Below are 25,289 nucleotides of genomic sequence, written 5' to 3' on the forward strand. Positions count from 1 at the left end.
GAACAATGGAGCTAAATTGGGCACAACTTTTTGTATAGTCTTATCTTCTCTTGATTCCATTTTGTTGTATACTTTCTATTTTCTTTTAAGGAATCTTGTACAAATACAGATTAAAGTGATGTCCTTTTAAAAAGATAGAGCAAAGATTGGCATTAATGGTTGCACCTGTAGGAAAGAGAGATAAGAGCAAACCAAGAGGCAGAACTGACAAAAGGCTGCTGTGAGCACTTGCCTGGCCTGGAAAGAGGAGTGTTAAGCTTCCTAGACTAAGAGTGAAGGTGAAAGTAAAAATGGAATCTCTGAAGTGTGAGCAGAGGATCACAAAGGTCTCTCTAGCTGAGCTTCTGAGGTGTTTTGAACATCCTATAAGTGAGGAGCAAGCCTGGGCTATCTGCTTTCAGTGTTGCTGTAAAATAGAGCAGTTGGCTCAAGAGCTGTGCCCATCACTCCATTCTGTATTCATAAAAGGTTGTGGGAGTGTCTTGATCCATGCTGATGGTACTGCTTCCTTCAAGGTCTACCACAAGTCTGGTAAGAACATGGGTGCCAAGGGTTGTTTCCTTTAATAAGCTGAAATGGGACAAAGTAGGGAAATTTTCTTTTCCTCTGCTTTTTTTGTTGGTTTTGTTTGGGTTTTTTTCCCCTCTCCTCTCTCTGTATATTGTCATGAAGCTATTCTCTTGCCTATACTTTATTTCAGAGGACTGTAGATGAATGGTAATACAGATATATGACCTACTAATTTCTCTAGTCATGCTCTATTGAGTCATTTGGTTCCAGGAAATAGCTGGGATAAAAGCTTTTCACCACTTACTTTATTTGAAATAAATAATCTAAAGCTTTATTATATGTCCTGCTCTGTTCATCTTCCAACCTTCATCTTCTTACCTTTGTTATGGTAACTTTCACAGTGGATTTATGATTGCAGTTTTCCTTTTTCTGTCACTGTGTGTAGCCAGCAAGTGGCAACAAGTCTGTGTTATGTACAGCTTGGTGGGCCTGCTGCAGAGGTCAGTGCTAGGCTAACTCTTCAGGGATTAGAGGGGGTCATTAACAATAAAGACAAAGATCCCATGCCTTCCTTATGGTTAAATATCAATTAGCAGACGACAACAACAACAACAACAACAAAGGGAAAAAACCCGCAGCAGCCATTAGTTTGGGGCTAATGGTTACAATAAGAAGAGCATCTCATGTTGCTTTCTAGCAACATAGGATTTCCCCAAATATAGACCTACTTTCCCCAGGTGGGACTGACTTCAGTCAGAAGAGTTAGTTTCCTTATTATCAAGAATTCCCTCTCTTGAAAGGGGTTCTAAGTGCCTAAGCAGTTTTCTTTCTCCCCCAACCCTCTTTTTTCCCTTCCAGATATTGGCAGCATTCAGCATTCAGAGGACAAGGTAAGCTTGTATCTTTACCTTCATTATGTGTGCAGATAGAATCCTGCTATAGTAAAGGCCAGCTCAGGAGATATAGATGTCTTTGGAAACTATCAAGGTGCTTAAATTTGCTGTGCCCTGTGAGTATTTCCCTACAACCTGGGAAAGAAAACAAAATGCTCAGACTGAACTCAAGGAAAGCAATGGGACTGGGAAACAATGTGCACAGATGCTGTCTACTGTGCCCAGAGTCTTGTTGTCTTATTAATGATAACTTAGGGGTGCTAGTTCAGGCCATATAAAATCTTAAAACAACTTAAATGGGGAGTACCTCTCATCCTGAGAGATGTGCTCAGCCCTCAGGGGCAGATGAGGGTACATGCATGGCTGGGAATTGAGAGCTGTGACATTCTCCAGTTTGTGCTGCCTTGCTTCCTTGGTCTGTGTCTGCAGCTGTTGGAATGCTTGGGAGTGGTGATCTATGAAGCCCTGGACTGGGGAATTGACAGCCAACTGGAGCGACAACTGAGTGGTCCTTTGGAGAAATTGCTGCGCCTCATGTTGAAACTGGATGATGAGCCAATGAAACCAGAAGTCACCCTGCAGGATGTTATCAAGGTTTCCTTATTCCCACTTAGTAAATGTAGCAACTTTAGAGGAGCTGATGGAACCGTGCAGTTAACCAAGGGGCAAGACCATTTCTGGGTAAAAGCTGGGTAGATTGTTGGAGAACATAGAGGGAGCACGTGGCTTTCCCATCAGAGGGAAAAGGCAATACCATCTTAGGTACTTGCAGGTGCCCATGGAAAAGAATTAAGAAGGAACACTACACATGGCTCTCACACAGCTGTGTCTACAAAGTCCTTCTGTACATAGTCTCCAATTTCAATACCCAGAAGACTGGATATTGAAAAAAAAGTCACTTGTCTGTACTATTCAGTTTTTGCAAAGGCTGGGATTTCAATGTCTCAACTCAAACAGGTATTTGCCTCTCAAACAGAATTTAAAGGTATGAGAAACTTCTCATCCCTCTGTCTGATCTGGGCAGGGGAAAAGAACAGGGTAAGTGACTCCACCTGCTGTGGGGTTTTGTGCTTTGTCGGCACTGCAGGCTTCCCTATTCAGGTACTTATTTCAAAGCACACTCTGTGGAAGACAATATACATAAATTATGCAGTTACTTACATTATCATACATATAAGATTGGACATTTTGCTTCTTTGTTCCTCTGTATCTGCAATAGAAAAATAATATAAAGGGGCCATGAGGAAGATGATTTTTAACCATGGATTGAGGAAACTGAATCTTGCTTTATTCCATCCTCCCATGGTGTTTTTTTTTTTCATTTCAAGATCTCTTTTAAATAGCTGCAATTCTTTCAGGCCTGTGAGGAGCACTTGCCCAGGCCTTCTGAGGCTGCCAGACATTATGAAATGACCTGTAGGAATCTGTTTGCTGAATATATGGAACTTCAAAAGCTTGTGACCATCATCCAAACCTCCAAAGAGGTACATTTGGGATCACCCCTTAGCTGCTATTCCCTCCACCTTCACAGACCCACCAGGTTCTAAAGAAACCTTCCCATTGCACTGAATGTGGAGCATGTAGATGAAGGTCTGTTTTCACAATGGGAATGGCTTCTGTCTCTGCACCTTTTTTACTTATTATAGTGTTTAAAAGTTTAGGTGTTTGGGGTTTGTAGGCTTTTCAGATAAACTTTAGTAATTTATATTGGATAGATACTGAACAGTGCAATGACCTCATGTGCTTGCTTCTCAGCGACTGAGAAAAATGGATGTGGAAGATTTGGTGGAAAATCCCATTCAAAAGAAGAGAAACTGTGGCGTAAGGGATTTAATTTCTTCATTATGGGCATGGGTTTTTTTCTTCAGCCTTAGCTCTCTGAGGCTTCCCACTGATTCTTCTATGAAAAGTAGAGGTTGAACATATTAAACTGCTTAGGTTTTTTCAGGAGCTTAAGTAGTTAACGACTTGTCTGCAAAACAAGCTGGGGAGTGAACTTGAAGTTAAACTATTTCATATGTCAACCTCACGTGGACATTTATTCTACACAAATATTGTCTTTGTGGTTCAACTTAAACCACTTCTAAAAATGAAGTTGGAGGCAGTCTTTGGAATAAGTGTCCACAAGCAATTACTCAGGCTGTTTCTTTCTGCAGCTGAGCCCCAAACTCCAGCTCTTGGTGGGAACTGACACCTGCCAAAAGCAATCTGTTCCTTTCTTGTAGCTGGACTGAAAAATCCCAGAAAACTGTTCTGTTGTTGGTAGTACTGGGACGGACTACTTCACTTTTACTTTGTGGGGTCTATGTTGGTTCAGGACTGGCAGGGACTGAAGGCCAGTAGCGCTGTCCATCTTTGTGGCAGCTCCAGCAGCTCAAAGGGGTGAAGGGGGATGAGGTTGGAGATGTCACTTATAGGTTGGGCTCACTGCCTTTCTTGTCTTTGCATTCTGTCCTTCCATAGATCTTGGACTGTATGTTTGGGGCAGAGAAAGCAACTTACTCTGTTCTTTTCAAGGCCCTGCAAAGTCAGAGCTCAATCAGAAACAAACAGCTCTTCCTTCAGGCTGGAGCTCTGCCCAGCATAAACAAATGCACTGTAGTCTGGAGTCTGTGGAGGCAAACAGCAAGCCCCAAGAGACTTGTGGACTCGCTCCCTTTGTCTAAATAGCACTTGCTTTGAAGCATGCTCAAACTATTCGTATGAAAATGTTTGTGAAATGTGTGTTTGGGCATATTCTCAATTTTGTGATCTATTAAAATAAACTGGCAAGCTATCTCAAACCACAAACTCATCAACTGCTATAGCTCTTTTCTGCAGGGAATACATGAATAAATACAAGGGCTTTGCTGTGTGGCCTGAAGGCCAGTGTATTTGGCCTCTGCTCCTTCAGGAGACATGAATTCCGAAAGCTGGATGCCTGTTGCAAATCCTCTGCCTCTAGTTTCCAAGTCCCTAAGCACCAGTTGATTGCATCGCTCTGAAAAACTCTTGAGTTTAAAATAACCAGGGTGCTAACTTCACTGGGATCCCACAGATCAGAGCTGATGCCTTGAGTGGTGCTAAGAAGCTAATACTCTCTATGGGCCACACTTTTTTTGTTGACTGCTACAAAACAGGTCTTCTGAAATGCAGACCACAGCCTGACAGCATGCAGGGTTGTACAGTTTCAGCAGAGCTTATCTGTACACGTTACAAGTTGATATTCACCTTGAAATCTAAGCAGATGAGACCTGTTAAAAACACAGCTGTCTTACTGCTCATCTGCTGAACTTAATGCAGTGGATTTACGGTGTTGTAGCATTTTCATGTTGTATTGCACAGGTGTGGGAAGTTTAGGTGGTATTTAACACTACATGGGATGGCCCAAGTAGAATAATTGCAATGATCCAGTCAGTAGGGAAAGAAAAGTATGAGTGATGATGATGTCACCAACGTCTGAAAAATGTTTTGGGTGTGCAAGTTGCTCTGAAATGGACAGCTGAAGACAATTCTTGTCCCAAAACTAATGTGGCAATATTACAGTACAGAAGTCTCTTTTCAGGTCATGTTTTTAGTCAAGTGCTATAACCATGTGAAATACAACTCTATAAAGTGCAAACATCTTGGTGCTATTTCAAAAGTAAAAAAAAAAAAAAAAAAGTGCTATTTCAAAAGTCTGATGGGTTTGCCCAGAGACTTTTGTGTGTTCTCCCAGACAGTATTAAATACAGCCTAGGAGATATGGCTTGTATGCGGTCACTCTTTGATAATTCTAGTTCTCTGGAGTTGAGGTAAGACTGTACCAAAGCCAGGCTAAAACAATCCAACAAAAAATCTCTCTCCTTGAAGGCAGCCATCAGTCAGAGCTTGTATAAGATTCTTCTGATATTACACCAAGATATCTGAAGGGATAAGTTGAGAGAAGATGCTGTAAGTGGAAAAGGGAGAGGAGTCTAAGTCAAACTTTGTTTTGAGGCAGTTTTCTGAAATGTTTTGCTTCCCTTTCACTGTTTATAATACAATCACTTGTTCTTACTTAATTTGCCATTGGGATCCAGATAAGCTGTTGATTTAGCACTTCCATTACAATGTTGTCTAAACGTACTATTGAGTTGATTATTTTTTATCCTGTTTTTGTTGGGTTATACTGCATGCCTGAGCATCCTCAGATACTAAAGCAGGGAGAGAATGAGCAGATGTCAGTTTTTAGCTTGTGTCTGCAGGCTGAGACTGCTAATGTATGCTTCTGTGAAGTATGAGATCCCTTCCCAGTTGTCTTCCTCTTTTGTTTGTGGACACTTCAACCCTTGTTTTCTGAAAATTTAGAGGATTTTAATGGTGAGATTTGGGATTTCATTCCCAGTGTTTCCTAGGATTCAGTAATGTGAAAACACTGGTACCTGCAGTGCCAGTGCTTGCAGAAAGAAAATGTGTCTTGCTACCTGGCAGCAAAAGCTGTGTTTTGCTGAAGTACATTCATAAAGTTAATGACAAAATTTGGGAATGAGCCTGGTGAGCCAGCTCCTAGTTTTCTCATGGTAAATTAATCTCTGCAAAGAGAAGCAATTCCCTTCTCTGGTACTGTACCCTGCTCTGAAACTGAGTAGAAGCGGGTATTAAGGACACAACTGTGCGTTTCTGAATAACTTCAGTTTCTAAGCGTGCCCTGTTACGTGGAGGGAGGGGATGCTGCTCAGTGTGTTCTAGCCAGCTATTGACTTGGCCCTTCCTGGTTTCTCTGAGGCATCCCTGTGGCCCAGTGTCATCAGTGAACTGCAGGCTGGCGTGAGGCTGCGCAAGGCCAGTGAGCGACCACAGCGCTGTGTGCCTCCAAAAGAACGGATCCGCTCTCCCTTTGAATTGCTTTTGGATGATATTCAGCACAAGAGATACACCCTACGGAAGGTGAGTGACTTGGAAAGCATCTGCTCTACTTCATGTCTAAGCAGGATGTGTTGAGACGTCTTCTCCAAAAGCTTGTCTTCCTCAAGGGCACTTCGAAGTCCAGAAGTGTCTGGGTATCCCTCTCAGTTGCAACTCAACATTAGATCACCCTATTTTTCTACCCAAGTGCTTCATTTCCAGTAACTTTTTAAGTCAGCAGTAGTCACAGTTTCATGAAGCTGAATAGTAAACCTCTTCTCCCTCCAGGGGTCAGCCACTCCTTTCCCTGGAGCAGTTACGCTGCCCCGCACACAACAGTTTCATGGAACAGACTCTTGCCTGCTTGTGCTTTCCACCTTGGACACTTATGTCCTTCCAGGCTCCTTAAGCTGAGCTATGCTTGGCAGCATCTCTTACTAGTTTCCTTGCCTTCCCAGATGCCCCAGATGTTCTGGGTGTATGCGAAAGCAGTTTTGAGACAATACTTTGCTCAGTCTCAGGCAGAGGCCTCTAGGCAGTGTACTTGAGCTACTGCAGGAGTTTAGTCAGGGTAAAAAAAGTTAAGGCCCTCCCAGGGGCAGCTGCTGTTCTGACTCAAGTGGCAGTGACTTCCAATTTCACCACTTGGTTGGTGAAGATGACCAGATACAAGAATGTCTGGGGTGTCTCTAAAGGCTTGAGATACTCTTTGCTTGCTGCAGCTTGATCTGGGAATGATGAGCAGATCTAAAACATTGGCATAAGGCTTTGTGGCATTGGCATGCTTTGCAAACAGACGTCTTGGCAGAAGATGAGACACAACTCTTCTTGTAATAAAAACCAGTATTACAAAAAGTGAAAACTTTGCCTACCACACTAGACATCAGCTTTTTTTCCTCTTTGTTGGTGCTGCTGGAGTGCAGCAGGTTTATAAGCTTCAGCTAAACCATGCACCTCCATAAAGCCCCAGCTCTTGCTTGGCTTGACTGTGGTTCCAGCCTCCAGGTAAGGCTATGTCATTTCTTTGGCGATAATATCTTTATTGATATATTAATGAACAGTAGTGTAAAGGAGACAGTGCATCATAACTATTTGTGTTCCTTGCGATGTACTGTGTATCAGTGCACTGTGCAGTACAGAACCATAACTCAAGGTGGCAGGATTATCTGGGACTTGATTTTCTCTTTTTTTTTCTTCTTTTAAAAAAACAAAACAAAAAAAACCAAAACCCCCCACACTTTTCTTTTTGAGGAGAAGCACAAACATGTTTGAAGAGTAGTAGACAGAAATGCTCAAAGAAAGCAGAGTGCACGGGTCTTTGTGAAGGCTCTTAAACTAGGATTTCCCCATCTGCAAAGCTATTTTAAAGCTTCTCTAGCAAACAGTGGTCTAATTTGCAAATGAATGAAAGCACAGCTAGTGTGGGAAGCTGTAGTGTTGTTCTACCTGCACTCCCACATGTTCTGAAGTTGTACACACAGGCTCCATAACCTCAAAATAAGAATACGTGAATAAGGCAGCTAAAGACATGGATGTACAATTGACTTTTTTGTCAGTTGTCCCCTATGCAGCTAGCACAGGGCTTGATGCCTCACATGAATATGTGTCCTGCAATTCTATCTTGCTATTGTTCCTAGTTTATGTAGGGCTGTAAGCCAGTCTCTGAGACTCTAGCTTATGCATACAACTGCCTGCTGCTGCAGTTTTTGTTGCAGTTGCTGTTAACCTGTTCATTTGCTCTCCTCCCTGGAGCTGAGTTCTCACTGTTGAAGAGGATGTGACGATGGTGCTTATCAAAATTTGAATACAGTGTTTTCCAGCAGCTTCATGAGCAGTTCATGAGCTGCTAGGGCTGGAAGCCTCTAAGGGCTGTGCAGCACTTCTGATTGCCTCTAGCTTGCCATGGGCAAATCTGTCTCCACTGAGAATCCACATAAGTAAATCTCATCATTCTACACTTCCCAACTAATTTTTTTATGCCATCCCCACCTCCCCCATTGCCAAATCCTGAATTGCACCATTCAGTGTGCCACTGAATGGCAGGGTGTACCAGGAGGAAGGAACTATTGTAGAAAAAGAACTATTTCTTAAGCATCGTTTTTCCTCTTTCAGGTTATCGTTGAGCAAAAACACAAGGACCCCAAAGTTGATGTAGCTGCTCCCAAGCCTCATCTAAAGCTGGTAGGTGACCTGGTGCTGCATCTGATGATAGCAAAAAAAGGTAATTCTGGAGTGACAGAACAGCTTCAAGGAACATAGAGGTAATGCCTTAGCTACTGGTTTGTGTTTGGGAGGGGGATATATTAACTTTTTGAGCAGATCCTCCTGCCAAAACCAGGGCCTAGGAAAATGAGAGTTGACATCTTCATAGGAGAAAGGTGATCAGTCTTTCTTCCACTGCTTCTTTCATTTGGAACATTTTGTGGTCCTGAAAGAACTTCTGAAGTTCTCAATTTCAAATTTGAGAGTCACCAAAGTATTCTACTATGCCCAGTGCTGGAGGGTGTCTCCTGTGCAGGGCCCAGTGCCCTCTTGAGTGACAGGCACTTGTAAAACAGTGCCATTGCTGATGGATTTTTCTGTCACCACTGGTCTCCTTGCTCTATCCACTGGCTCTTTGTGGTGCTGTGCTTTGCCTGCAGGTGTTGGAGAGGCAGCTGAAAGAGTGTGTGCCATGTGAGACCAGCTGGCATGAATGGTCCACGATAGAAATAAAACAACCACAGAAGCTTCAGTCAGCAGCAGCACAGGAAAAAGGGAGCAGGCCCAAAGGTACCTGCTCCAAAATAGTGGCTGGCCTTTGAAATGAAAGCCCATTTATTTTTTCAATAACATTTATAATGCAAAGGGGATGGCAATGCAAATTTTGTGTTAGAGGTGGTTTGGCATAAGAATAGTTATTTCTAGAAAATCTGTCTGTGGCTTATTAAGACTCAAAAGATGGTTCAACTTACCCATTTTTTTATGGATGTTCAAAATTGTCCACTAAGTGGGAGGGCAGAATTTTGACCATCACCTAACACTAAAAGTTTATGTAACCATCATGACAAAGTCTGGCCTAATCTCAAATTCTGATCTGTGGGTATCAAATTTGTAATTTTCTTGTCCCAGCACAATATCTCATTTAGTCTGTGTGTATGGGGGTTTTTGTTCTCCCTCTCCCCTGCAGAAATGCTTTTGACACCAAATACAGCCTCGAACTCTCCAAGTGACAGTTTTTTAACTCTCCAAGATGCCAGTACTGAGTTCAAAGTTGTCAACACTAAAACACAGCAGCTGGGACCAGGAGTTCAGGTAAGGCTTTAAGTGAAAGGACTATGGGGAGGCATTAGAGCTGCAAATACACACATAGCCTGGAAGGTCAGGTACAAATCCTAGTGTAGGAAATCTTGTCTCAAAAGTGAACAAATGTGGTACTGTTGGGTTCACTGAAGTTCTTTTCTCTACAGAAGCACATATCATATTCAGACAGTTCTGTTTGTGGCATGACTGCAGCCTATAGGTACAGCGTATACAATCCCTTCTCTCTGACCAGTGCTAGGACCTGAGGAACTGGCCTGAAGCTGTGTCAGTGGAGGTTTAGGTTAGATAATAGGAAAATGTCTTTCACCCAGAGGGTGGTTGGTCACTGGAACAGGCTCCCCAGAGAAGTGGTCACAGCACCAAGCCTGACAGAGTTCAAGAAGTGTTTGGACAAGAGTGTGATTCTTGGGATGGTCCTGTGCTGGTCTAAGAGTTGGACTTTTCTTGTGGGTACCTTTCAGCTCAGGATAGTCTATGATTCTATAGAACCAAGGCCTGCTCTGGTCTCTTAAAACTAGATCCTGCAGAAGTTTTAATATGCATGGGAGTCTGGCCAATCTTACAGTGAGGCATTTGATGCTAGGGGTATTGATGTATTTTGGTTTCACATGGTATGTGAGCTCATGGAAGGAAAACTTAATTACTTATTTTTAAGAAGTAACTTGATTGGTAAATTCCCACTCTTCTGTCTATGGAGTTATTTTGGGAGCACCACTCCTCAATAAACCACGATGTCGTTGGGTTATTTTACTCCTGGCACGATCATGAAAAGCTTGACTTACTTGGTTCTGGGATTCAGCCTGAGCATATTCAGAAATTCTGTGGAACAGAATTTAAGCCCTAAAACATCATGTCTAGCACAGATGCTCTGGCATACAAACAGGAATCTGTTTTCTGTAAATATTTCTGTCTGAAATGCAGTTGCTTAACTGAGGAAGGCGGATATGAATTAATAAAAGCAGAAAATCTCAGCTATATTTGCCCCCATCTGTGCTACTTGGAGGAATGTTCAGCATTCGAGAACCCTGTAGTTGATGTATTACTGCTAAACTAGAAGGACCTTCATATGGAGACTAATATAATCAAATTTGTTTTCTGCTTTTCTAGAGAAGGTAGAAACAATGCTGTTGAGATACAGCACTGGGTTTGAGTTGGGTTAGCGAGTTGGGTTGGTCATAGTCTCTTGAACTGTTCTCCAATGTTGCTGTGTGTCAACTGGAGCCAAGAATATGGTTCCAATGTACTCCATGGGTTGCTTAGGGAAGATTTTGCAAAGTTGGTTCCTGAACAGATGAAACTTTCGTATTAGTATCCACATTGAACTTGGGAGAGAGAGAGCAGATGAATTGGAAATTTCACGAACTTGGCTGGAGCTTCCTGGTTGTGGAGTGCAGAGGAGGGTTAACTTTATATTCCAAGAAGTAATAGAAAGTTCCTAAATGTACTCCGTTGATTTCTTTCTTTGCTTCACTTCTGAGTGAGCCTGAACATTTCTGGTCAGTCCTGGGTGTCCTGGTTTTGTTTAGCAGCAGTACTTCTGCTGAAGCGGGTTTAGTGTCTCGCTTGCAGCTGATGAACATCCTGTCCTCTGATCTGCAGGAAACCACTCTCAAGCTGCCTGACAGCACCTGCCTGTCCTCCAGCAGGTCATCGCTAGTATCCTACAACAGCACAGGTCAGTGTACTTCCAGCTGCATGTCCAAACCAGGTGACAAAGTACAGTCAGTGGCCTGCTGGGTTCCCAAAGCCTTAGGCTGGGCTCACTGTACACTTTCTTTTCACTCTGATCACTTGGAGTTACTTTACAAGAAGAGCTCTAACACTAAGTAATGAGTCTGGGGAGGTGCCCTTAGAAAACCATTTCTCTGCAGTTGACTAAAGCCTGTGTAGTTCCTGCAGCTTCAAAACAATGATACCATGTCCCCAAAGGCCTAACTGGAATTTGCAGTAAAAGCTAGATGAATGTTTTGAATATTCAAGTAGAAAGAGCACCACTTGATTTCATTAAACTAAGTGGTGCTAATGAAGCCTCATCACTGCCTACTGACAAACATAATTACTGTAACCTCTGCTTTTTGTGATCTGAGCAGATGGGGTGGAGGAGGAGAGACATGAGCCTTGCAACCTTCAGAGGATAGTGTAGTGCTCTTGAGTGTTTTTTGGGGTGAATACTTAAAAGCTGCCAGCTAGTTTTCTGCACCCTAAAACTCTCTCTTCCTATTCAGGTCTCACTGCAAATTCCCTGTGTCCCCCATGTCCACCCACACTAGGAGACGTCAAACCCAAGAGTTTCCTGAATACTGGCCAACAGCAGCTGCCTCCTTACAGAAGAAGGTCCAGATCTTTAGAGACAGGCCTTCAAAGCAAGGAACTTGTAAGTCCAACATGTCAGCAAGCAGCCCTGGTCTGATAGATCTTGTAATGACTAGAGCTTGCACCTTGATCCTCATGTAAGCACTAAGCATGCTCTGTGGTTTTTATCTTGGGACATATTGTATACTGATCTGAAGTTGGTATATTATTCTCTCACTGGAGACAGCTTAAGAGAGGGCTGGATGCTGCAGTGTCCTTGCAGTGCCTTCCCAGTTTGAATGATGTGAAATAGTTGTTTCTCATACAAGAAGAAAAAAATACCTCTGTATTACTTGAAAATGTCCATCAAGACTTCCTCAAGCAGACTGTAGTTGACAGTAGGACTGTCCTGCTTTCTCTATCTCCCCTCATTCTTTCTAGATTCTAATATGTTCACAAGTGTCCCTTAAGCTGCAGTAAAGGGAACAAGCAGTTGACAAACTGTAGATAGCACAGCATTGGTGACTTATAAATATATCATGTATGCAGTACTGAAGTCATCAGGCTCTGCATGATGGTAGTGAGAGAAATGCTGGGGTTTGTGTGCTTCTGTGCAACTTTCTGAATTATGGCCTTGCCCTGTTCTGTCCTGACAAGGTGTGCTGTGCCCTTGCTTCCTTCTTTCCTTCTGCATCTCTCTCTGCCTGACCTTGGCAAGTCTCTAAACTGACCTGAGGACTCTGAGACCTCTTTGTTCAGCAGTGGGCTGGGGGATGCAGGTGGGTTGGGTTCCCCAGGTCTCTCCTGGTAGACCACCAAACTATAGTTGCCATGTGTGTGGGGCCAGTGATTCCTGGGAAAGAGAAGTGCTGTGCTGTGCTGTGGAAAGGGATCTTTGTACTCAGGAGGGGCCAGGGTGGCATCTGTTCTGTGGTCTGTTCCAAAGGGTAAAATTCCCCGAAGACTGGCTCTGGAGATGGTATTAGCTGCTGTAGTGACCAATGGATCTGCTTCCTTTATGATGTGTCAGGAACCTGCTTGAAAACTGTAGCAATCACTAAACTCCCTGTAGTATTTTCTCCGCTAGCATCATCAAACAGTCAACCGATATTCCTCATCACGGGCAAAACTGGGTTTTGGAGACAAATGCTCCTCAGCCTTTGGGACCCAGTTTTGAGGATAACCTCCCCAGATAGCTGCTTTCTTCAGCCTTCTCCAATGTTTAACTTCTGCCTTTCAACAGGACTGTCTCTTTCCTACCAAGTGGCCATCACCAACCATTGCTGAGCTGATTGGAACCAGATATTCAGAGATGGTGCTGAAAGGGCAAGACTTCTTTCAAAGGGGTGGTGATGGTGTCTTTCTAAGAGCAAAGGTATGTTTCCTCTTCTTCTCTTTGTGCTATCCAGCTATATAAAAGCTGTCTGGTTTTATGACCCTCAGTGCCAAACTGCTGAGGTGCCCTTTGCCTCAACTTATCCTGTTCATAACAGCTGATCCGAGTTTGGCCCTAGGCTGGAAACAGTTTTTAGTACTTGTGCAGTGATGGCTTATAATCCAGTTTAAACTCTGTAAATTGCTTAGAAAGTAACCCAGCCTTTGCTTTTTACTTCTTGTCTGTGATTTCCATGCTAGGAGAGCTGACTGCTGTGACTGTGGGTGAGTTCTGAAATCCTGAAGTAAATAGTTGGGATTTGGTACTGCTAAAGAGTGAAAATGAGGCTCCCACACCCGAGTTGACCTAACTCAAACCACCTTGCTGAGTGGACACAAAGGTCGGGGAGATGAGAGGGACAGAGAATGACCTGCAGCACAGGACTGTTGGCTGTTCACATTTCTTGACTACTGCCTTACTCACTGAGTCTCCTTTAGAGGGGGTGTTGCAGCCAGCCCCTTCAGAACAGATGTCCTGAGTACAAGCCCTTTGCAACACAGATGTGAGGAAGTCTGTGCTACTGGGCTTATGGGTCAGCTTCTTGCCCTCATTTATTTAGCAGTACAGACAGAGTCAAAGGGTTCTAATAGCAAAGCTATGCTACTTCCACAGTCTGTCTGATGCTCCTGAGACTGAATTCTTGTTTTTATCTCACCTTACCGACCTTGCTTTAACTTGCCTGTTCTATGCCTATTCAAAAATGGCTCTTATCCCCTTTGTGTTCTTGCTGCTGAAGTTTTTTTAGCTTTCTCAAGCTCTACTTCTCAAGATAATATCACTTCTGACTGCCAGCTGTGTATGAATGTGCTCTTTCTTATAAAGTTCAAGCGACTCATCAGCTTCCTTATGACTCATTTTTTGCTTCAGGATTGAATTCAAATTTGCCCTGATTTAATCTCTTTGGGATTGCTGCAGTCTACCTCAAAGAATGTCTCTCTTCTTCCCTCTCTCTTAACTAGCTACTGTTACACTCTTACACAATACATCTATTGTTTGCTCCAGAGCCTTTTTTTAAACTCCTGTTGTCTGGCAGCTGCCCCAAACCTCTGCATCATAAAAACACTGGCCTACAAGTAAGAATTTTTTTTGCCTTTTTAGCTTTTAATTCCTGTGTCTTTGCTATCCTTTATTCGACCTCTGTTATTGTATATGGATCTAAAGCCTTTAGAAGGTTGGTTTATATGCTTGCTCTTTGACAGGCAGTGGATACTGTTGGTACAAAGATATTTCCCTTTTGCATTCACAAATAACTTTCCTTTCCACAGATCTGTTTCAGCTGCCATAAGCAGATGTTTCTTAAGTGGCCTTACAACTGTTACCTCTGCAGCAGGTGAGCTGGTACAAAAAGGGTGAATGTGGAGGGGGAAAAGAGTGAAAGAATAGGGCTGAAAATACCCAGTATTCAAAGACTTGTAGTACTGGATAGGAACAGGTTGCTGAGCCCTTCAGTTTTGTCTTACTGCACAAGCCAGGCTGAAGTGTCTACAGCTGCAGAGGATGTGGAAAAGTTTGTCTCTGAAGTGGTATCTCAGTTTTAATTCTTAGTATTAAGCTAGCAATAACCAAATTTACTGTGCCAGTATTAAATTCAATTTCTCTGAGATCACTCTGAATTTTGCTCTAAAGATTGAATTTAACTTCAGACAAGGGCTTGAACAGGTTCTGGGAGAGGGTCTTCACCAGAATCCTCTGTTGAGGACTGAAAAGGAGAACTCCAGACCTTGTGACTGGGGAAGTCGGACCTACTTGTATCCACTTAGTTGTCAGAAACTTTCTGTTCATGGAAGAGGGAGAGAGATACTTCAGGCTCATTAAGGCTCACTTAAATCTATTTGAAGCAGTGGTGAAGCACTGAATTGATTACAAGCAGCAAGTAAACAACCACTGGAAATTGAGCAACTGTCTGGTGGTAGTGCTGGGTGAATTTTAATGAGGATTTGCAGAGAAAGCCTTGAAGCTATGGATGCTGACACATTTCAGATGAATTAAACAACCATAAATAGGAGAGCTGGCAAACTGAATGGGGGAGTTCTAAGCTTTCTTACTTTGCCATCAAGCAATTCTGCCACAATCACAAATTCTGACTTACTTGGGAAAGTCACCTTTAGCTGCCATATTAGTATCTGCTGAGCTTTACTCAAATGATAATGCTGGGAACTTTTTCTTTCAGTGTTGTCTGCTGTGACTGCTGCATCAAGGCAAGTCTAGTCTGTACAACAGCGTATGAGTTTTTTACATTTTCTGTTTTCCCAATGCCTCACCTAGTCATAGGAAGCTTTCCTTCATCCCACTGATACCTCAAATCTACCCTCTACCTTATTTCTAAGAAAACAGAAAAGGGAATATTATGAGGTGCAAAAGCAGCAAGGGTGCTGCAGACATCTCTTGTCATACTCAGCTAAAACAACTCTGGTTCCTCTTTCATCCTGTGTAAAGTGGTTGGGATTACACTGTGATCTATTTATACAAGGGTCAGAAAGTTCACTGCATTAATGTCTACCTTTTAAGTGCACTAATAAATCAATTGCATGCCATGCAAATTCTCCTGCTAAGCAGGAGGATGTGTTTCCTGGAGAACTCAGGTGACTTGTGTTGTGATTCTAGATGTCGATGCCCTTCCGAACATGCATACATCTTCCACTTTACTTCCTAAAATTTTTGAGACTCTCCAGAGAGGACGACCCAGCTACTGAAGAGCAGAAGAGCTCAGAGTTGCTTCATGAAATAGAGCACGGGCAGTATTTTGGGTAAGCTGGGACAGGGATGTTCTGGTTTTACCTTGAAAGATGTTACCAGTTACTTATGCAAATCTACAAACATGCAGACAGCGGTATGTAGTAGTAGGTTGGTCAGCTGAATGTTCTGCTGAATTACTGGTTTAGTCCCTGGTCTAACTGGTGTATAGTTCTCTGGAAGTATTGTGGATTTTAGATGACCAAAAGGGAGGATGTGAAGGTGCTCTGAAGTAGATTTTCCTTTCTAACTATTAGGTTTCTGATGTGGATTTAGAAGTGTCCACATTAGCCCAGACATGGAAAATCCTTTGCAATAGCTTCAATTGTATAAGAATTTCCAGACTGCATTACATTCTATCCCCCACAGCTGGAGGTCTGTCACTACAACCCAGGCATAGCCCCTTTATACCTACAAATCAAATATGCTAATTGTCTTAAGCATAACTGACTGAAGAGTAATGCCATAAATGGTTTCTCATTTTCCCTCCACACATATACAGACACCCTTTCCTTTTTGTCCCCAGAAAATGAACTATTCCAAAGAGAGCTTTTGACAGTTCTGAGTGGAAAAGACAGACCATGTGTGTATAAGTGCAATATCTAAGACTGAAAACATACATTATCTCTTCTCTATGTTCTCATCTTCCCAAAACAGTTAAGTGTTCTACTGGAGGAACTGGTGTCTTTTTTTTTTTTCTTTCTTCTCTGAAACCATTCTTTAATGTAGCCAGAATAAAGTCACAGCAGTTTCTGGTTCAAAGACTTGTATGTCAGTTGCCAAAAAGCAGGGGTAGCGTTCACTACTGAAGTTAACTGCGTGGGGCAGGCAGTGGTTTGGTCTGTCTTACAATGCAGGTGCTGTAGAAGAGGTCTGAGAGACTGCATTGCTGTCATACTTCAGGATGGCAAAAAAAAATCCTGCTGCATGAGGATGCAGCCACAACCTTGAATCAGACATAGATAGTCATTAGCCCTTTGACATACTGACGATAAAGTGTCAGTAAATGAAAGTGTTCTGGTGCTTATAGCCTTCCTAAGTGGTGCTGACGGCTCTTTTGAACTCATGCAGTTACCTAAATCACTTAGCAGCCTGGGGGGAAGGGTGGAAGAGCACGATGCCCTCTAATAGAAACCTGGGTCAGCTTTCCTGCTTTTGTTTTTCCCTCTCCCTCTCCAGTGTACCCGTTATTTTGGAGCCACGTTGCCTAGCACGGCCTCTGTGCTGTTACACAGGGGCCATGGCAGACTGGCTGACTGCAGACATCTGTACCCGCTGTGAGCAGTACCTGATGAATGTGGCTTCCTGTCAGCAGCAAAGCATCCCTCCCAGAAGAACTTCCTGGGCTTGATCCAAACTGCAATAACTATACCATACATTTCTCTTGTCACTTGTTCTGTACCTGAAATAAATGAAACAGCTTTATGCACCTATTGACATAAAGGCCTGATTAGAAGACCTCCCTGCTAGTCAGTCTAAGCAGGGAGCACAGTTAGTATTTCTGTATTGTGAAGTATTCTAAAGCTTTGTGGGTTTTGGAACTGTTTTGATTCTTTTTATGTTTCTTTGAGGAAAATAAACATTGAAGCACTATCACGTCTCTAGCATTTTCTTCTTTGCACCTGCAGTTGCCATTGTTCCGTGGCACTGTTTGCATTCATTGCTGAGCAGGCTTCACCCAATGTAATGAGTACAGGGAAACTTTTAACCTAAACCCCCACTCCTGAGAGGGTTGGAAAGTGGAGCTCTTGGTTATGTGATCACATCACCATGCATTTTGCAAGTGCTCCTTCCTCATAACTCACTAAACAGCACTTAAAGCTCACTGCTTTGATGCATGTAACACTACAGTGATGGCTGCCAGGCTTTAGGAAGCAGACTTGATTTAGGAAGCTTGATTTGGTTTTTGTCTGTGCACTATCATCCTTTGGCACCAGAGCTTCCTGGTGTGTGTCGCTACTATATCTCAATGCCATCATCACCTGAGGAGCAGATGGTTTTTCTTGAAAGATTCTTCTCTTTGTATTGGCTTTAAGCTTTGCCCTAAGGTGAACTAGACTGTTGCAATGTATATGAAAAATAAAGAATGTTTTAGTAGATTTTTTTGTGTGTGTTAAAACCAGAAATGAGATATTTGATAGTATGTGTATTTCTCCCCAGGAATTGCCTATATGGAAGGGATGTAGGGTCTAAATGGAGTTTGCTTTGATTAGTTTCGCAGTGTTGAAGGATACAATGGACTTGTAGCTGGAATGAGTCATGCTAAAGAAAATAATGTCTAGGGAGGGCCAGTTCTTCTAGATAAAGTAGAAGGGAAGAAAGACATGTTTAAGCTGAGCCTAACTAAGGTCTGCATCCAAACTGCCAGGAGGGTCAATACCTCCAGCTGACTTGCGCTGGCCTGACTGCTTCCTCCAAACTGCCTGTCTGCAAGCTGATGCCACTTGCAGGTTTGGGCAAGCTCTGCAAGTAAATGAATGTGGGGAAGCTGGAGCTTGTGCTTCCTTTTGGAGCAAGTTCTTCCTTCAGTCAATTAGGAGGGATGCAGCCTGCCTGCCCAGGTCCTCTCCTGTATGTACTAATCGCTGGTGCTGCTGGGAGGCACATCCATATCAGGCAGGTGGGCTCCTTGCAGGCTTTAGGGAATGGCAGCCAAGCCACAGGTGCGCTTGCTGGCAAGATGGGCACAGTGTGGGCCCAGGGGCATGAGGTGCTCTTGGACACTTGCTGAGTGGAGTAGTTTAGGTAAAACTAGAAATGAGCTGAGATCAGCCTGTTTTGATTAATGTGTAAGCCCAAAATGCTGCTCAGAGCCTGAGTGCAGCAGATGGAGAGCAGTCCGTATGGCACTGAGGTAGATATCACTTTATCAGGAGAGCAAACGTAGTTCTACATTCTGTCTCTCGCACATCTGCTGTGGTGTGACATGGGCTTGTTTTATTGCGTTTCCCTTTTCCTACCTTGTGACCATGACAGGGGTGAGGAAATGCCCTCATTTGCAGAACAGACAGGCAAAAAGGTAGGGGTGGGTGGATGCTAAGGGATAGCCTGACCTTCTCTACTTCTCCCTGATCTAGCAACCTCGTGGGATAACCCATGTTCCCATCATTCCTCTCAACTACATCGGTTGCATTAACCGCGGGGCAGGCTAGCAAAACCTCTGTCCCCTGTACAGGGGTGACATCTTCAACCGTGGTGAGCAACCATTGTTCCTGACCATGGCAAGTCATGAAAGCTAGCAGGGGCAGACTTACTAGAAAAGTACACCTGTTTAAATACAGTCAAAAGAGTCTAGTCACCTCCTTTCCCTGGCTGAGTAGAGCCTTTAGGAGGAAAGAGAGAAAAGGCCTTATCTGGGAGCCACAGAGTGCAGAGTGGAGCAGGTACAGGCACAGGGCAGGCAGCCTGAAGCAAGGGTGCAGGAGGGAGGCTCCTGTGTGGAATAGATCTGGGACAAAGCCTTGAAGGCACCGAGAGCAGCACTTTCCAGGGATGTGGAAGTGATTGTGCAAAATGTGTTCTTTCCAGACCCCCTAAAAGGTGGTGGTTTGGAAGAAAGCCTTCCCTCTGCAAGCACACGGCGGGATTGGATCTGGTTTTTTAGCTTGTTCCTCTCTCATACGGACCAGAGCCTTCATGGCTTGATGTTAACCCTCTAGACGAGCTTGCTCCCATTTTGTTTCCCCGTGGGGTCGGCCCTGTGCCGGTGTCTGGGGTCAGCCCTGTGCCGGTGTCTGGGGTCAGCCCTGTGCCGGTGTCTGGGGTCGTCTCCGTGCCGGTGTCTGGGGTCAGCCCTGTGCCGGTGTCTAGGGTCGGTCGGGGTCCTGGGTGCTGTGCGGTGTGCTGGGGTGCCCTCGTCGGTGTGCTGGGTCGGCCTCCCCGGATGTCGGTGTCCGGCCTCTGTGCGGTGTGGCTGGGGTCGCCTGTGCAGTGTGCTGTGGCTAGCTGTGCGGTTGCTGGGGTCGGCCCTGTGCCGGTGCTGGGTCGGCCTGTGGTGTCCCCGAGGGGGCGGGGGGGGGCCAGGCCCGCCCCGCAGGGGGCAGCCGCGGGCCGCGCTGCCCGGGGCGGGGCCGCAAAATCAGGACATCTCAAAAATAGGAAAATATTTTTTTACCGCCTCTTTTTTTTTTTTTTTTTTTTTTTTTTTTTTTTTTTTTTTTTTGTCGGTCTCGGGGCGCTCCCCCAAGCCCTTGTCCTGGAAATGTCCCAGTGGGCATTTCCCACTGGCAGAGAGGGCCTGGGTAATGGGCAGTGGGGAGGTGAGAGTGAAGGGGAAGGTGGGGGCACGTGGGCCAAGGACATCTGGGACAGAGGCACAGGAACACAAAAAGGAGGTTTCAGGTGGAGGGGAGAGGCAGCACAGGCGTGACTGCAGTAATGTCATGTGGCTGTCAGAGTAGTTTGGTGTTTGCTGCTTGAAGCCACCTGGGAAAACATGCTCCAGTAGAATCATAGAATGGCTTGGGTTGGAAAGGACCGTAAAGATCATCTATCTCCAACCCCCCTGCAGTGGGCAGGGACACCTTCCACTAGAGCAAGCTGCTCAAAGCCCCATCCAGCCTGGCCTTGAACACTTCCAGAAAGAGGTACAAACCCACCTGAATAGCGTCACCCAGGGCACCACTGCCAGCACCTTCTTGTTCAGATGAAAGGTGGATTTTGAGTGGGGTTTCACCCTACATCTGATTCAGTTTGGCATAATTATTTTTGTTTCTTTTGTTACAAAGGATAAACATAAGGACTTCATATTTTACACATGAAATAAAACCATAGATGTAGTGTTGGGCAGGATTGGATTTAAAAGCAGGATTAGATTTAAAAACTATGTGGGCAAATTGGGGAAATGGTCTGGAAGAAACAGGAGGCAGCTGAATAAGGAAAAAGTGGAAGGTCGCACACTTGAGCAACAATATGAACTCCCAGAGTACAGAGGAGGGAGTGATGGGTTAAGTAGCAATTCTTCAGAAAAAGGATCAAAAGCTGAATGCAAGTCAGCTATGTCATGGTGTTGAGGTGATGGAAAATAAGTTGAGGGTAGATGTGGCGTAATTGGATCCAGCCCAGTAGAGAGCAGGGAGAGCAAGCGGAAGTGGAGAAACCATTACCTACCAGGGAAGTCTGAAAGAACTGAAATTCTCTAACCCTAAGGAAGAGAGAACTGAAGTCTTTAGGCACATAAAAGGACATAATCGTTGCTCCTTGTCTGTGATGGAGGAGAGGAAAAAAAAAAAGAAAGAAAAAAGAAGGCTTAAGTCACAGCAGGAAAGGCTCAATTTAGATGTTAGGAAAAACTTTCTAATGACAGGGATAATAAAGAATAGACTGCCTGGGGAGCAGAGAGCTTTAAGATCAAGTTAAGCAACATCTGTCAGGGATGTCCGAGGTTTAGGTGATCCTACTTCGGTTAGTGGGATGGACTGGTCTGACCTTTCAAGGTCCCTTTCAGCTCTAATTTTTCAGTGGTTCTGTGGGTCGACATTAATCTTCTTGATGGTATTTAAACAGTCAGCAGCTTCTCTTAAGTAACTGCTAGCAAGTCTCTTCTCTTGCCTGCGGTTTAAAATTAACTTAATTTCCATGCATCACTTTCGCCCTCCAGCTCCCAAGTCCTGCACAGCCAAGCAGCAGCTGAATTCCTGGACTGCTTGTCAGTACCTTCCTTGTGGCTCTGTGGCTATGCACAAAAAAAAAAAAAAAAGAAAAAGAAAAAAAAGGATACAAACGCTGCATACAGGTGACTATGCCACCAGTGTGAGGGTGCCCTCCTTTTCTGCACTTATATGTAGGAGATATGGTCCCCCTTCTTGAGACAGCGGAATCTCATATGTGGTTATTTCATTTTGTGCCCTTCAGGAACCTGCCTCTTCATGTTGCCTGCAGCCTTCTGATTCTATAAGGTTTGAGTGTCCAAGCCCAGACACTGCCCAGCGTGCGTGGCACTTCTGTGTAACAATGTGTACAACAACAGGTGGTGTAATTAATACTTGTCCACAAGTGATCTCTCTTCAAATGGGGCAGACTCCAGAAAGAAGAAGGCTGAAGTTGGCCCTGGAGGCCCTTGAAGCCACTAATGAAGGTGAATTTTCATCTACCAGCAACAGAGTAAGAGGGAGAGAAAAAAACAGGCCACGATGAGCAGTGTCTGCAATCCTTGTTGAGTGCCACTGGAAAACAAGGAGAGCTGGTGAGTGTGTACTGAAGTCATGGTGTCTGAAAACTTCTTAGTTTTTTGCTTAAAACAGAAAAGACAGCATTTCCATAGCTGGGAAAAACTGAAAAAAAGCTGAAAAGAGAGGGAACCCCTGCCTGGAAGTCCTTACCTTTGGAAAATAACTCCCTGCCAGGCACTGAGCTGCACATATGGATTGTGAAGGGTGACCATGAAAACTGGGTGAGTATGGCATCAAGAGGATCACTGACCCCACATCACAGCTAGAAGATCAGCGATAGAGGAGATAGCCATAAACCAAAACAGGTTATCCAAAGTCAGGAAAACATGAGGCTTCCAAACCTTCATTGCATCCTCCTTAGTTATTTACTTAAAACAGAAAAGATTACATTTCTATAGCTGGGAAAAATCATCCCCATTGAGAGAGAGAACCACAGGTATCTTACCTGCCCACAGACAAGCGGTCACAATTTCTCTCACTAATCTTCTCCAGTGGTTTTAACCATCCAAGGTAATTGTGGGCCCGATACACAAGCCTTCACACTTGCTTTTGTTAACAGAGCAAGCAAGATCTGTGTTATCTCTGCACGACAAGTAGTAAGAACCTTATTTCATACGTGTGAGTAACGTATAAAGAAATGAAGCAGCCACCACAGGAGCAGGTTGGAACACAGGGTCTTTCACTCCCAGCCCTGAGCTCCTTCTTTCAGACCGTGCTGCCAGCTCTGAGACGTGGCTGGGCTGTTATTTATTCGTGTAATAAAACGCCACCTGAATGCAGCTGGAGTCCTACCTTTGAGCAACACGAGCACGCTAGGGACTTTATTTACAGCTATTTCACTTTGCCTCTCTTGATGCTGGGAATGAGAGTTTCAGGTGTGCTACCCTTTAAAAAAACCCACTGTGAAATATGCATATGTTCAAGTGGGTTGTGCTTTTGTGGAGCCTGTATCCCAAACTACATAGTAGCTGCTTTGTGCACAAATTGTACAAAGGCACAGTTCCACTCCAGTGAAAATGTATTTATCAGAACTAAGACAGTATGAATCTGATTCATTAAATAGGACCTCATTTTTTTAAGGGAATGTTAGGAGTAATACAAATACAGCAAGCTCGTAAGGCCCTTGAAAGGTAAGGGTGAAGCAAGCTTACTCTTTAACTACTGCAACTTGGGAAAGGTGTTTTTGGAAGTGCCATAAAAATTGTAACTTTCTTGGGATATTCTGAACACTACTGTACCCCACAGGGTTCAGGGGAATGATGAAATTACCCACCCAAATGTAAGTTTATTTGAACAATGCAATTTATATGAAGTCCAGGATTTTTCAAGATAAGAGAAAATCAGGACCTTTTTCATTTTTTGCCCAGACAGCTGGGGAATTCAGGACTGGCTACACTTGAGCACCCTGCGTTTTGGGCATTGCAAACTCAAAAGTTTCCCATCTGAGGGGTGCTGCCAGCTGCAGTGAGCTTGATCTCTGCTTAGCTTTGGAGCTGGAGCCAGACGGCCTGCTAACACAGTATGGCTGCAGGCCTTTTTGGTGTTTTCACTCTGTGGAGTTTTTATGAGACCATATCTGTCAAACGTATGTGTGAAGATAAATCAAACAAGCACAGCCATGGCTATTAAATAAATGTGAAATCTGAGTGGCTTCCACCAGCCCCTCAGTCCCTCCCCCTCGGCTGCCGTGTGTACTGAGTGTTTTATAGGCACAGGACGGTGAAGGATGGCTGGTTATGAGAAAGGGGAAGCAGTGGGGAGGCAGCTCCAAGGGAAGGGAGTGATTTCATTGCAGCGGGAAGCAGAGAGCTACAGGATGGGTTTGGGGCTCATGCTGCTGAAATGTTTAGCCTGTTTTGGATCTCGATGACTTTTGAAGAAGGAGAGACTCAACAAATTCCATCAGGGACATGGTCTGACTGCTGTGATGGCATCCAAAGTGCAATGAAGATGGGAATTCAGCAGAGGAGACAAGAAGGCACTCCATGCAGAAGTGTAATGGGGTAATCAGTCTCGGACCACATTTGGGGCTAATGCTGTGTGAGCACCACAAGGTTGCTGCAACTTGAATACCAAAGCATGAGAAGGACATCAAGCTTCTACATGCCTCACAGCCTGTCTTCTCCTGGAAAATAAAATAATCTTGACCTGATCACCACTCACATTTTCCCACTATCCCCTAAATTGTTCTTCCCCCAGGAGAAGGGTGGTCTTTCCAAGGTCAGGGTTGAGGTTACTGACAGGTCAGGGAGGGCAAGGTCAGGCTTGAAGCTGACTGTCTGTACCAAAGCTGTCCCACATAGGGAGAGGGCCTTGCAGTTTCCAAAGCCATCAATCTCCTCCCCACTTTCACCAGCTATTCACCTCTCCCAGTTTTAAGTGGAAGAAAATACAGCCAACCTCTTCAAGTCCTTGTGTCACGACTCTGGGAGCTGCATTCTTGCTCTCGAGTGCTCAGTCACCGAAACAGAATAGCTAATATATCACTCCCAGTGTCTTTATTTGGGGGTTGAAGTTGGATCAATGTATCTGAAGCCTACTGTAACCAGGAAATGATTCTTCTTATTTCTGACAATGGGGCCGCTTCTGCCACCAAGAAAGCACTTGTCACTTCTCCCTGGTTGCACTGGGGTTTGGCTGAATGTGCCTGTTTACCCTGGCACACAGGGAGAGCATCCTCGCAGAGGAGATGGGGACTCAACAGGAGTGGAGGCTAACAAATCACGTGGTGGTGAAGTGTACGGTGCTGGTGCTAAAGGCAAAGCAGGAGGGGCAGGACATGGCCCATAAGGCAGGAACATGGGACAAAGATTATTTGATGTGACTCCTAAATCTGTGATATCATTGCGCCTCCATCAATTTTTAATGCTGATTGACACTAGGAGAGGATTTGACCCATAAGATTATAGTCTGCTGCACAGAGGATGTCATGGCAGCTCTTGGTCCTTCTGTGAATATCACCAATGTTCAGCTGAATGAAAATAAATACTCAGAGATGGGTTTTGCCAGTAAAAACATACAAGGAAAGAGAAGGCTAATGTACTAACAAGTGCATTTCTGCTGAGTTGCTAATGCAATGCAAAATGATTATTAGTAATATTAGCAATG

The 25,289-nt window shown here is 44.2% G+C and overlaps 1 protein-coding gene across 1 annotated transcript; it reads left to right on the forward strand.

Moving 5' to 3' along the window:
* The first annotated feature begins 101 nt into the window (after window positions 1-101).
* Window positions 102-17,377, forward strand: LOC103756507 (protein spire homolog 1-like). The gene is given in 16 exon segments (XM_018074477.2): window positions 102-531; window positions 1,369-1,400; window positions 1,833-1,997; window positions 2,762-2,887; window positions 3,159-3,224; window positions 6,129-6,290; window positions 8,361-8,429; window positions 8,891-9,020; window positions 9,418-9,542; window positions 11,151-11,226; window positions 11,777-11,925; window positions 13,087-13,218; window positions 14,544-14,608; window positions 15,449-15,476; window positions 15,883-16,025; window positions 17,191-17,377. Coding segments are annotated over 16 exon segments (1,896 nt in total). The 5' UTR covers window positions 102-290.
* Window positions 17,378-25,289: the final 7,912 nt, after the last annotated feature.

Source organism: Manacus vitellinus, unplaced genomic scaffold (genome assembly GCF_001715985.3).
Source record: "Manacus vitellinus isolate BGI_N305 unplaced genomic scaffold, ASM171598v3 scaffold_28_pilon, whole genome shotgun sequence".
In the NCBI taxonomy this organism is placed as follows: domain Eukaryota; kingdom Metazoa; phylum Chordata; class Aves; order Passeriformes; family Pipridae; genus Manacus; species Manacus vitellinus.